This window comes from Balaenoptera acutorostrata, chromosome 17, assembly GCF_949987535.1.
Source record: "Balaenoptera acutorostrata chromosome 17, mBalAcu1.1, whole genome shotgun sequence".
Taxonomy (NCBI): Eukaryota; Metazoa; Chordata; class Mammalia; order Artiodactyla; family Balaenopteridae; genus Balaenoptera; species Balaenoptera acutorostrata.
Genome location: NC_080080.1, coordinates 40,077,160 through 40,091,223, shown reverse-complemented (window position 1 = coordinate 40,091,223; position 14,064 = coordinate 40,077,160). Strand labels below are relative to the sequence as shown.

Below are 14,064 nucleotides of genomic sequence, written 5' to 3'. Positions count from 1 at the left end.
CTTTCACTTCCTTTTTGGGGGGGGTGGGGTTAGGGAGGGTGGGAAATACTCAATACACGTTTACTATGTTTATTGTCTTCTCTTTTAAAATACAATTTTCATGAACTAGCCATTTTATGAACACTTCACATTGCTTGAAGGCATCTGTAAACTTCGTGTGTGTGTTTTTCCAACTCTCAAAGCAGTTTCTTCGTACTGGTCTAATTCTCACAGGCAGAAAAGCTAAATATGTCTCTCGTCGCTTCACCGATCTTTCTCCAGAAAAGTGAAAGTGAAGAGAAAAGAAAATAGAGAAAAAAGGAGCACGGAGGAGGAGAGAGAAAAAGGGGGGAGAGAGTGGGGGGGGGGGTAAGGGAGTCAGAAAATGAAGGAATACTAGAGCCCTGGAGCACAGACTGCGGACGCGCAGACCCAGAGCAGCCACAGCGCGGAGCTGCTGGTGGCCACTGGTCCCCGGAGCTGCCAATCCGGGCGTAATCCTGTAGGAATTTCTCCCGGGTTTAGCTGGGAGTCACACTGCCGCCTCCCCTCCTCGAGACGCCCGGAGAAGCCCGGAGAAGCGGGCTCCGGAGGGAGGGTGGGAGCGGGAGGAGAAGAGGAGGAGGAGGAAGGGAGGAGGAGGAGGAGGAGGAGGAGGAGGAGGACCCTGGGAGGGAGGGGGCGGCGCGGGAGGAGGAGGGGCGCAGCCGCCGAGCCACTAGCTCCGCTCCGACGCGCTTCTCTCCAGATACTCCGGGAGCTCCAGCCGCGCGAATCAGGCGCTCCCACCGCTCTGTACCCAAACTTCAGCTGCAGCTACATTCCAAGCCACCTAATTTATTCCTCAAAAATCAGAAACGGAGCCGCGACACGGGGAAGGAGTCCGCGGAGGAGTAAAACAACAGCAGGGCAAGAAGAGCTCCAGAGAGCTGCCTCACCGGCGCAACAGCTAGGCATCGGTTGTGTAGGAACCAACAAGTGAGAAGGCGCCGCGTTCCCGGGGCGCAGCCGCGGGCGGCGGGAGCAGGCGCAGCAGGAGGAAGCGAGAGCCCGGAGCCCGAGCTCCCGAGCCCGAGCCGCAGTCGCTGCGGCTGCTCTGCTCCGGTCCTTCTGCGCAGGCTGCGCCGGGCGCTGGGCGAGAGACTTCGTTTTTCCCTCGTTGCAAAGCGGCGGCTGGGAGCAGCCGGTCCCCGGGGAATATGCGGCGCGCTTGGATCCTGCTCACCTTGGGCTTGGTGGCCTGCGTGTCGGCGGAGTCGGTGAGTGGGCCAGGCGGGGGACGCGCGCGCCGTTTAGGGTGCAGAGACCGAGCAGAGTCCGCAGAGCCCGCGGGGAATCGGGGAGCACCACCTGGGGGAGGCCCCCCACTCCCAGACGTGCCCCTCGGCCCCCGGGGATCTGCTGGGACAAATGAGCTCGCTCCTCCACTCCTCTCCCCCTTCGCTTCCCTCAGAAAAGCGCCTCTCGCTGGAGTTGTCCCGAGGTCCCCCGGGATGAGGGCAAGAGTATTGCAGGTTTGTCGAACCGCAGAGGCCCCTGAAGTCACTCCCAACTTCTTCGCAGTCGGAGGGTCTTGCTGCGTGGCCGGGAAGGACCGATGGGGAAGGGTGGCCGGAGAGAGGAAGCCCGGATAGGGCTGCGAGGGAACTGGTCCCCTCCGCGCGCTCCCCGAGACCCGGAGACGCCCTGGAAACTTTGGGGTCCCTTCTCCTGCACACCATCCCCCCCCCAACCCCCACGCCAGCTTTCCTACTCGATTGAATGCAGGTTCTGGGGAGATGGGGCTCAGCTTTAAGAAACCCGCGAGTGTCCGGAGAGGAAAGTTTGCAAAAAGTTCTTTTGTTTGATGTTCCTCTGGCTGGGGCGAGGGAGCAGACACTACGTGGAAACGCTACCGGCGGAGGCGCAGTCCTCGGTCCCGCGGTGGGTGAGCGGAACGCGCCCGAAAATGCCGGGGTGCGGGCCGCTGGACTCCCCGGTGGTGCGGCGACCCGTGCTTCCTGCGGGGCGGGGGGCAGCTCGCGGGCCCTTAGGGACAGGAGGGCATTTCAGTATGGACTGCACTCGAGTGCAGCAGCGGGCGAGGCGGGGTACTGTGCCACTGCGATCGGCCTCGGGTCGATCGGCCTCGGGTCGCCCGGCCGCTCGGAGACCGAGGCTTCCATCCCGCCATGCTTGCCCTCGTGGGACCCGGCGGGAGTACCCCGAGGCCCGGAGGAGTCTCTTCTCCGGCGGGGCCGGCTGCGGGCACCCAGCCTCCCTCCCCGGCCTCGGCCGTGGGAACTTGGTTTCTCCTCCTCTGGGTCGCGTTTCGGGGGGTTGGAGCGTGTTTCCTTAAGACGCCCAATGAGCGCCCTCTAAAGAGAACTGCCTCCTGGGCTTTCACTTGTTCTTGGCGGCCCCTACCTGGGCGCCCTGAGCTTTGTCCGCGATCCCGTCTGCAGCCTCAGTGCGGTCCGGGGCCTCGGTTAGGGAGTGCGGCTGTTTCTGTCCCTTCCAGTTCCCCGTATCTCCTCCCTTTGCCACCGAATAACTTGTCCATTTCTAATAAACTGAACCGCCTCTTCGAAGACAAATAATGTCATCTTTAGAGGTGGTTTTGTGAGTTTTCCCCCCTTGCCTTTGGCGTGTTATTTCTCCCTTCTCCCCCACCCCAGCCCCCTTTTTTGAGTTGATGCGATTTAGGATTGGGAAACCTCTTTGGCACTGAGCAGCAGATGGGCATTTTTCATCGGTGGGAGCCTCTGTGTGTGCTAGCAGGTGCCCAAACGTTAGGCGAGATTGGAGAGCAAGTAGGATTGTAAACTGAACACAGTAGATGAGAATTTGGGTGCTCCGGCTGTTGAATAGAACTCCGAAACTTACCAGCATTTCTCTTTGGCAAATGATCGTTTTATCCCTTGGGATTGGTAATCTCCCAGTCAGTTATGAACTTCGGCTCTTTGCACACCGAAAGGGAGAGATTCTCTGTTTATTTCAGAAAAACATTATTGCTCATCTTGTTGCAAAACAGGGCAAAGGGAGAACTCCATCTAAAGATTTTCAGGAGAAGCCTGCCTGCCTAAAAAACTGTACAGGGTTAAGGAGGTCCCTTTTTTGCTGAGTCCTGTTCATAAATTTGCTAGAAAGTGTTGATGTTTGGGGATTCTAGAGGAATAATGTCTCCTTGGAGTTTTGCATAAATCTGACAGTGCTTTTTTTTTAACATCTTTATTGGAGTATAATTGCTTTACAATGTTGTGTTAATTTCTGCTGTATAACAAAGTGAATCAGCTATATGTATACATATATCCCCATATTCCCTCTCTCCTGCGCCTCTCTCCCACCCTCCCTATCCCACCCCTCTAGGTGGTCAAAAAGCACCGAGCTGATCTCCCTCTGACAGTGCTTTTTTTTTTTTATGGCTGTGTTGGGTCTTCGTTTCTGTGCGAGGGCTTTCTCTAATTGCGGCAAGCGGGGGCCACTCTTCATCGCGGCCTCTCTTGTTGCGGAGCACAGGCTCCAGACGCGCAAGCTCAGTAATTATGGCTCACGAGCCCAGTTGCTCCGCGGCATGTGGGATTTTCCCAGACCAGGGCTCGAACCCGTGTCCCCTGCATTGGCAGGCAGACTCTCAACCACTGCGCCACCAGGGAAGCCCTGACAGTGCTTCTTAAGGAAGCTTTTTGGCTGAACTATACCTGTCTTCTCTGGTGACACCTCTACCCCCAACTCTGTGCCTTTGGGGTTCTAATATTTCTCATTTCCAACCAGAATTGGATGCTTTCCAAGTGAGCTGTTTCACTGTGGTAGATACTGTTTTCAGTAATTGGAATATCATTCAAAAGGGTGATTAGATATTTTTAAAATGTCAACTTGAAGACTGTAGCAGAGAGTCTTTGTTAGGCAGTGAGTCAATTTTTCTCAATAGAAGCTTTTTCAAGGCCCAGGACAGCCAATAGTCCATTTCAATTACTTTTCAGCCTCTGTTTCACATGTAGCAGCATAAATGTATGCGAAGTTGAAAGACTTCACTTTTCAACATTTAGTCATCAGAGTACATTATTTCCAGTACTTCGAATTTTAATTGGAAAACTGCAACTGTTTTCTGGGAGTTAGAAGTAGTGATCATCTGAGCTTAAAGCCTCTCATTTTTAAAAGGAAAAACATCCGCAGTTAGTGCATTCTTGAGTTTTATACTAAGTTCAAGGGGGGGGGGGGCGGGGCGGGGAAAGAGGTTCTCAGCAACCAAGGCTCAAAGCTGTCTGTGGAAAGGAACTGGTGGCCCTGCCTTTCTGGACGCTGGAGGCAGCAGGGCAAGCCTGGTTATGGCGATGCATTTGTACCTCCCACCGGCATGCGAGAGGAAAGACTGACAGAGTGTGGCAGTAGTGATATGCTGCTGCTTTTCTATCAATTTTTTACATGACTGTTTATCTTCAGAAATAATACATTGCAGACTGCCATAAACACGTAATTTGAACTGGAAGTATGTTTAAGAAAAGGAAGCGTTTTGAACTAGTGGAATTTTTTGCACATGCTTAGATGTGTGTAAATTAAAAGAAACTGTCAAGTCATTTGGACCCATGCATTATGTCTCAGTGTATTATGAAAGGCAGGCATTGGAAAGCTTGCATTTCAAGGAAAAATTAAATTGGAACCATATAACCTTTTGCAGTTCTTTAAAAAAATACATTTTGGCTGCTCTAGTAATGTAGAAAATCATACTTGCTAGGGAATCTTAGAGAAATAAGGGCTCTTTCTCTGTTAGTTGGATATTAGCAGTAGGTAGATGTCACTTGAGAAGGAAAGATCTTATTAAGATCAGGCTTGTGGAAGATGGGCATCCAGAGGAATTTGAGTATACCCTCCAACTCCTGCTTCTGGGACCTGGAACGTATAATTTTGATGGTGCTTGCCATTTGAGGAACTGTGGAATATGATTACACACAAGGCACCTTGAATAATCATTAGTTTGGAAAGGATTTCAAAAGATCATCTAGTTTTTTTTCCTGGGTAGAACTAGTTCTCAAGTCTCCTAGAAGCCGCCAGAGACCTGACTGGCCAGCTTCAGGGGACCCGGAGTCTCCTCAGGTTGGCAAAGCCTGAGGCTGACCAAGCTACACAGAGCCCGGCCAGCTCTGTCATTCAGGTTTACGGGGAGTCCGGTGGCTTAACGCCACAGTGCTATCGGCATGTCAGCTGGCAGTGATCTTAGGTCATGTGAGGAATGTCATCTGAGTTTAGATTCTCACGAGATTGTCTCTCCTCGTTTGCCAAAAATCAAACCAAAAGATCTTGCCCATCGTTTTCTTCTTCCCAAGACAGAAGACCTGCTGTTCATGCCACTGTCGAAGGTACATTCCAGTATTTCAAAACCACCTAATTCTTTCATGCACCAGAAGCCAAAATAAAGTTTTAGAGAAAAGCAAGAAGTAATGAAGAAGAGCTTTTGCTGAAAACAAGCTACTCTTTTTTAGTCACCTCTGCCAGTACCATCATCTTAATTCTAGATTTGAATCGGATTTGAATCTTGAAGTCAGGTCCTTGACCCGTTCATCTTTGTTGACTTTCGTGACCAGTTGGCCACTATATGCACCTACATGTTGTTCATTCCATGATATTTCTTCAGCATCTATTGTACTAAGTGCTCAGGATAAAGGTGTAATCAAACCAGGCAGCCAGGAAGTGTTCCCCTTCAGGTTTTTCTTTGTTGGCACCTTGCCACCATGTGCCCCATGTCAACAGCCTTGCCATTGCCCTTCCTGGCCCAGATGCTCACCTGCTGTTTGATTTACCCTGTACCACTTGGATTGTGTTTTCCTTGTTATCATGGTGTGGAGCCTAAATACCTCTGCCAGATTTATATGATGCTCCAGAATATTGCTCCTTCCTAGTTAGTCCCACCCCCCTGCCCCCATCCCTCTCCATCATGTCTCCCCGCCCTCGCCCACTCATCTCACTTTTGTGAACGCTCCCTGGACATAGCCACCTCTTCAGTGTTTCTCCTTTTAAATTCTGTTGATTCAAATCCAAGCTCCAGACAGCCTTTCATGACTGATCTAGCCATTGTTTTTCTCTTTCTGTAAATAGTAAGGCAGACTGACAATCAGAATCACTGTAAGTATGTAAAAATAGAGATTTCAGGGCCTTCTAACAATCAGAAGCCTAAAGGGGGTGGGGCGATCTGTATTTTTATAAAGCATCTCAGATGATGCTAATGAATTAGCCACATTTGGGAACCACTGGTCTAGTCACACACTTTACCTCTTCTACGTGCTATTTTGTGTTAGTCCTGGGGCTCCCAGGGGTAAGAAGCTTTGTGACCCTGAGGGACCAGCGTAGAGATAAAGGGTTTGGGTGGGGGAGATGTTGGTACTTTGCCGCTTACTCCGTGTTAGGACTTGGACAAGATACTGACACTTTGAGTCACTTAAAAAAATACATATGTGTGTGTGCATATAAATTGCACCTGAGAATGCCTTTATAACAGGATTGTTGTGAGGATAAAATGAGGGAGCATGGGAGTGGTACCTGAGGCACAGAAAATAAGTGGGTTTTTTTTTTCCTTCTTCTTTCTTGGGCTGTTTTCTTGACTATGAAATGAGAGAGCCATGTATGATATTCTTGAGGCCCCTTAGCCCTCTGATGTTTTGGAGATTGGCACTATCTGAGGGGAAGGTCCTTGTTTCCATACCTTTGACCCCTGCAGTAAACACCTGTTGATGCTCCGTACTTAAGGGCAGGTGCCCATGGCTGGGGCAGTCAGGGTCAGTTGGTCCTGCTGAAGTTCCCTTTCGCTCTGGCCACTGAAGACAGTGTGGTCTGGGGTCAGCTGAATCTACCAGCCTGGGGGTGGACCTGGGTTAGTTTGCAAGTTTTGACTCTCGACCTCAGTTTCATCAACACTGTGGTGTTGAAGAATAAAAAGACAAATCCAGTGCCTCCCATCAGTGTACATTCCTGCTCCCTCCCGTGTCCATGTCCTTTGGCTGCGTTGAGATTCTAGCAGGTCGGAAGGAGAGAGTTACAGCGGCATCGCATGCTTAAGTGCCACTGGGTGTCTAGAATGAGGTGGCACGGGAGGTCGGGGAATGTTGGGGAGCTTTGAGTAGCAATAGGGAGGATTTTTATTTTTTAAGAGTAGAAATGCATGGAAGAATTTCTTCTCTTAGCAATTTGAGATGTGGGTCCTACTATTAAAAATCTCCATTGCATTTTGATGAGTCTGTGTCTAGGGCAACATTAGTTTTAGCAATAAGGCTAGAGGGGTGATGGCCTCTGAGTAGGAAAGGACACTGTTGAAATAGACTGTGTACATCTGTTTTTCTTGGGTATCTCAAAGAATTGGTGGGACTAGGAGAAGGGGAGAAGCCTCAAAGAATTGGTGGGACTAGGAGAAGGGGAGAAGCCTCAAAGAATTGGTGGGACTAGGAGAAAGTCATTGGAGATTTCCCATTTGAATCAGCAGTGAGGCCAACTGGTACCCCAGTCGGTGATGTGACAGTCAGGTCATGGTGTTGGACTCCACGCTATAGAAAAATATTATTAAAGACAAGATATGTTTTCACATTTGTCTCCTCTGTTGTTGAATCTGTTCTGTGAAAAATGTCACAAAGATGAAGTAAAATGTGTCCTTTACAAAGCATTTTGATGTTTTCTTATCTTTATACAGGTATATTAAATACAAATAGTACAGATGTTTAAGGAATATGTACAATTAATATAGTTTAGTCTCACAGTAAGAATGATACATGGAGTAAGATATCCAAATATTAAAGGAAAATTATTTTTTTAAAGTTCTTATCAAAAAAAGAGTAAGAGTTAAATATGTATTTTTGTACAATGTATTGTTAAATATAAAGACAGTGAAAATAAATGTACAGTATTGAAGGCAAAAGAGAGGCTTTGCACACATGTAATTAACAATCTTAATCCCTGTGGGACCTCAGCTTTCCCATCTATAAAATGATAAAACGAACTAGAAGAACTTTCTGTCTTTAATATTTATTTTTTTCTATATGCTTCAGGGTATGATTGGAGCAATGTTAAGGTTAACCTAATCAATAAGTAATTATTAAGCTCCTGCCAAATACTTACTATTTTATTACTGGAGCAAGGAATTTATTCACATTACAGAAATGTAATGCTGCTGGTAAAATGCTGGTGGTAATCAGTTAACTTGAGCTAACTATTCATCATGTACTGGGATTATATACATTGCTCTGAATATTCATGATCTAATATCTAGTGTTTTCCCATATATTTTCTGATATAAGCCAATGTAGCAGCAAGGGCAGTTGATGAGATGGAATTCACTTTCATTCTAGAAAGAAGACAACATGACTTCTTGATGTAATCTGGAGGGCTTTTGAAGCATAAGCCACTGAGGGTCTCAGGCTTCTCATTTGCTTTCTGGCCTTGACCTTCATTTCCAGAGAAGGGCCTTTAACTGCCTTCCCTTTGGTTCCTTTCTATAGCACCGGAGCCCAGCGTCAGTGCTGTAGAGACCATAGCAAGAGTCTAAATGAGCAGGCAGTATGGTACAGTGGCTCAGAGCCTGGGCACTGGAGTTAAGACTTGCCTGGGTTAGAATCCACTTACTGTGTAAACTTGGGCAAGTTTCTAAACCTCTCTGTGCTCAGTTTTCTCATCTGTAAAATGGAATATCGTCAAATAGATTCTTAGGATTACGTGGGACAGAACACACTGGAGCTTTTAACGCAGTGGCATCTTCACACTCTGTGTCACATGTTAGTTACTGATATTCTGTTTTCTGCTTCCCTGAAGAGTGGGGGCTTGACACTCTATGGGCTCATCTGATAAGCTCCAGCCCAGAGGGTGGCCCGGAAACTACATGATTGAGCCTGCGTTTTCATAGCTGGGGTTCTTTCCCTGACTTGGGGAGGCCTAGCTCTACCTCGAGATATTGGGGACATTTTTGTATAGGTATACTGGGAGATACTGTGGGCTTGGTTCCAGACCACCACAAAAAAGCAAAGATTGCAATAAAGCAAATATCACAATAAAGCGAGGCACATGAGTTTTTTGGTTTCCCAGTGCATATAAAAGTATATTTATACTATACTGTATTCTGTTAAGTGTAGTGTGTTGTGTCTAAAAAAAAATCAATGTACATTATCATAATTAAAAAATATTTTATTGCTAAAAATGCTAACCATCATCTGAGCCTTCAGCGAATTGTAATCGTTTTGCAGGCAGAGTGTCTTGTCTGGATGTTGATGGCTGCTGACTGATCAGGGTGGTGGTTACTGAAGGCTGGGGTGGCTGTGGGAATTTCTTAAAATAAGACAACAGTGAAGTTTGCCGCATAGGTTGACTCTTCCTTTCACGATTTCTCTGTAGTATTTGGTGCTGTATGATAATTTTACCCACAGTAGAACTTCTTTCAAAACTGGAGTCAATCCTGTCATACCCTGGTGCTGCCGTATCAACTTGGTTTATGTCATATTCTAAATCCTTTGTTGTCATTTCAACGATCTTCACCAGGAGTAGATTCTATCTCAAGAAACCACTTTCTTTGCTCGTCCATAAGAAGCAACTCCTCATCCATTCACGTTTTATCATGGAAGTGCAGCAATTCATTCATGTCGTCAGGTTCCACTTCTAATTCTAGTTCCCTTGCTATTTTCACCACATCTGCAATTACTTCCTCCACTCAAGTCTTGAACCCCTCAAAGTCATCCCCTCAAAGGGTTGGAATCAACTTCTTCAAACTCCTGTGAATGTTGATATTTTAACAAATGTTCTTAATGGCATCTAGAATGGTGAATCCATTCCAGAAGGTTTTCAATTTGCTTTGTCCAGATACGTCAGAGGAATCACTGTCTATGGCCCTACAAAATGTGTTTTTTAAATAGTAAGACGTGAAAGTTGAAATGATCCATGGGCTGCAAAATGGATGTTGTTCTTGTAGGCATGAAAACAACATTACTCTCTTTGTACATCTTCATCAGAGTTCTTGGGTGACCAGGTGCATTGTCAATGAACAGTAATATTTTGAAAGGAATCTTTTTTTTCTGAGCAGTAGGTCTCAACAGTGGGCTTAAGATTAAGTAAACCATGTTGTGAACAGACGTGCTGTCATCCAGGCTTTGTTATTCCATTTACAGAGCACAGGCAGAGTAGATTTAACATAATTCTTAAGGGCTGTAGGATTTTCTGAATGGTAGATGAGCATTGGCTTCAGCTTTAAGTCACCAGCTGCATTAACCCCTAACAAGGGAGTCAGCCTATCCTTTGAAGCTTTGAAACCAGGCATTGACTTCTCCTCTGTAGCTATGAGAGTCCCAGATGGCATCTTCTTCCAATAGAAGGCTGTTTCATCTACATGGAAAATCTGTTGTTTAGTGTAGCCACCTTCATGAATTATCTTAGTTAGATCTTCTGGATAACTTGCTGCAGCTTCTACATCAGCACTTGCTGCTTCACCTTGTACTTTTACGTTACGGAGATGGCTTCTTTTCTTAAACCTCATGAACCAACCTCTGCCAGCTTCAAACTTTTCTTCTGCGGCTTCCTCACCTTTTTCAGCCTTCATAGACTTGAAGAGAGTCAGGACCTTGCTCTGGATTAAGCTTTGGCTTAAGGGAATGTTGTGTCTGGTTTGATCTTCTAACCAGACCATTAAACTTTCTCCATATCAGCAATAAGGCTGTTTTGCTTTGTTATCATTTGTGTGTTCACCTGAGTAGCACTTTCATTTCCTTTAAGAGCTTTTCCTTTGCTTTCACAACTTGGCTAACTGTTTGGCACAAGAGGCCTAGCTTTCGGCCTCTCTCGGCTTTTGAGATGCCTTCCTCACTAAGCTTAATCATGTCTAGCCTTTGATTTAAAGTGAGAGACTCTTTCTTTCACTTGAACGTGTAGAGGCCACTGTAGGGTTATTAATTGGCCTAATTTCTATATTGTTATATCTCAGGGAATAGGGGGGCCCGAGGAGAGGGAGAGAGATGGGGAACTGCTCCGTGGAGCAGTCAGAATACATCCAACAGTTATTAAGTTTGTTGTTTTATATGGCCGAGGTTCGTCCCCAAAACAATTAAAACAGTAACATCAAAGATCACTGATCACAGATCACCATAACAAATATAATAATAATGAAAAAGTTTGAGTATTGTGAGAATTACCAAAATGTGACACAGAGACACGAAGTGAGCAAAAGCTGGTGGAAAACTGGCGCCGATAGACTTGCGAGACACAGGGTTGCTGCAAACCTTTTAATTTTTAAAAAATGCTATATCTTTGAAGCACAATAAAACAAAGTATGCCTGTACTCACCCTTTTCTCTAAATGTGGGTGATGTGAGAGAATATGTCATCGATTATTTCTGGCCCATGAAAAGTTTCTCCAGTAATTTTATCTCTACAAATCTCTCCAAAGGACATAATCGTAGCTGGGTACATGTATTTATTGAAGCCTTACTTATAATAGTTTAAAAAATGGCAACAACCTACGTGTATGATACTAGAGGAATGGTTAAATAAAAGATTCTAAATTATACATTAAATATCATACAACCATTAAAAATGTATTGGAAGAATGTTTATAACTTGGAAACTGTTTTTATAATAGAAAAAAAGTCAGATATAAAACTATGTATAGACAACATTGTAAATCAACTGTACTTTAATAAAAAAAACTATGTATAGTAAAACCCTGGTTATATTGAATAAATTTAAATATATCTACACATATATGTATATACTATGTATTTATGTATCCACAAACCTGTGCATTGATGAAATTGCATAGAGCTAAATACACACAGATGCAAACACAAATGAGTACAGGTACAACTGGGGAAATCTGAATAAGATTGGTCAGTTGTATCCATGTCAGTATCCTTGTTTTGATATTTATAAAATGTTACCATTGGGGTAAACCGGGTAAAGGGTACGAGAGAAGTCTCTGTGTTACTTCTTACAACTGCATGTGAATCAACAATGATCTCAACAAAAAACACCATTAAAAAAAAGGCACCAGGGGACTTCCCTGGCAGTCCAGTGGTTGAGACTTCGCCCTCCAATGCAGGGGGTGCGGGTTTGATCCCTGGTCAGGGAGCTAAGATCCCACATGCCTCAGGGCTAAAAAAGCCAAAACATAAAACAGAAACAATATTGTAACAAAAATTCAATAAAGGCTTTTAAAAAAATGGTCCACATCAAAAAAAAAAAAACAAAAAACCTTAACATAATGGCACCAGACCTAGATGGTTTTACAAATAAGTTTTGCTGATCCTTCAAGGAACAGATACTTGTTCCAAAGCTTAGGGAACGACAGAAGATTTCAGGAGGTTGGCATTATTCTGTGTCAAAACCAGACAAGGAAAGCACAAGAAAACAAATCTTTAGACCAGTTTCACTTGTGATCCTAGATGCCAGAATTTTATTTTATTCATTTATTTTTTAAACATCTTTATTGGAGTATAATTGCTTTACAGTGATGTGTTAGTTTCTGCTTTATAACAAAGTGAATCAGCTATACATATACATATATCCCCATATCTCCTCCCCCTTGCATCTCCCTCCCACCCTCCCTATCCCACAATTTTAAATAGAATGTTATCAAACCGAGTACAGCAGCTTATTAAAAGAATAATGATGAGTTCAAGTAGGGTTTATCCAAGGAATGCTTCAGCATCAGAAAGCAATGCAGTTATTAACAGTTTAAGGGAGATAACAGTATGGTTATCTCAACAGATTCAGAAAAGCATCTGATAAAAATTTACAAAAATGTTAATATAAAGGTCTAATATCTGGTTAACTGAAAGCTTACTGTATTAGGGTTAGTACATCTGTGCTGAAGACTCAATACATTTGACATGTTTAGGAACCAAAAAGCCACTGTGTACTGAGTTGTTAGGCAACAGTCTCTGCATGGATGACAGGTGTGTGACAGTGCAGTAAATTATGGGTCATAACATATATAGATCCTAATTCACATGAAGTAGTAGTTCTAGCGTTGTCAGGTTTCACTTGTGTGCCCTCCCAAGTTAAGATAACACAGGAGATGATATTGAAGGGTATGATGATGAGTCAGATATGCTGTAGTTCAGTTTCTGGTATTACCACCTAAAAGCCACATGACCTTGGGGAAGTTTCTTATCATCTCTGAGCTCGTTTTTCTCAGTGTAAAATTGGGAATTATAATATTTTGCTTTTGGGTTAATTTTGAAGATTAGCCTCAATAATGACTGAAAACTTATAACAAAAAACCTGACCCAAAGTAGGTGTTATAAACTCATTTGATCCTCTTTCCTTTCAGCTTTAAGTTTCGTGATTCTGGAGTATATTATATATGCACAAATATGTATGCATGTTTCTTGTTTCTTGCTTGCATTCTGACCCTTGGCACCAAGGGACATATATTTTCACACATTTATGACCAGTTTATTTTTCACCAAGCAGGGTGTGATGCTGAATTATATTTTTTCTTTCCTGCATCATCCGTTTCCTGGATTACATTCAAGTAAAGCTCAAAATAGACTTGCATACGGGTTGGAAATTTAGTTGAGATTTGAAAAATCTAACATAGTACTTGGGATTATAATTGTAAAATGCTTAAAGGAGGTCTTATAAACACTGATTTATCTGTTAGGTTTACTAATGAATTAAAATCTTAACTTCATTTATGTCTCACCTCTGAACTCATTTAGATAAGAGTGCAGAGTATTTTGGTTTGAGTATTTTGTTTATTTTTGAGTTGATTAGATTTTGTAATTGTCCTGATTAGTTATTGGATGAAGTTTTATATTTGGTAAGTCAGTTAATAGTTAACTCATGTTACTGCACATCAACCAAGGGCAAAGCTCTTACTTGTCTTGCAGGTTAAAAAGAAATGACATGGTACCTACCTTCAAGCAACTATTATCTACCTTTTGATTGTTTAGGGTAATTGCACCTGGGTTGAGCCCATATTTAACATATGCATTCTTTGTAAACTATGGATCAGTTTGTTTTTGTCTGAATCTAGTTAGACGTATCTAGCAATCAAAACTGCATAAGAACTACAGTTGAGAAGGATAAGAAGAACCCCTTGTAGAAGAGAAGTTACTGCTTTCCTAGAAAAAAGCCTTCCCTGAAG

The 14,064-nt window shown here is 44.2% G+C and overlaps 1 protein-coding gene across 1 annotated transcript in view; it reads left to right on the top strand.

Moving 5' to 3' along the window:
- Window positions 1–677: 677 nt before the first annotated feature.
- Window positions 678–14,064, top strand: part of SDC2 (syndecan 2) — a 112,508-nt gene continuing 99,121 nt past the window's right edge. The window contains exon 1 of the mRNA XM_007164947.3: window positions 678–1,238. Coding sequence (XP_007165009.1) covers window positions 1,179–1,238 — 60 coding nt within the window. The 5' untranslated portion in view covers window positions 678–1,178. The remainder of the gene's footprint in view (window positions 1,239–14,064) is intronic.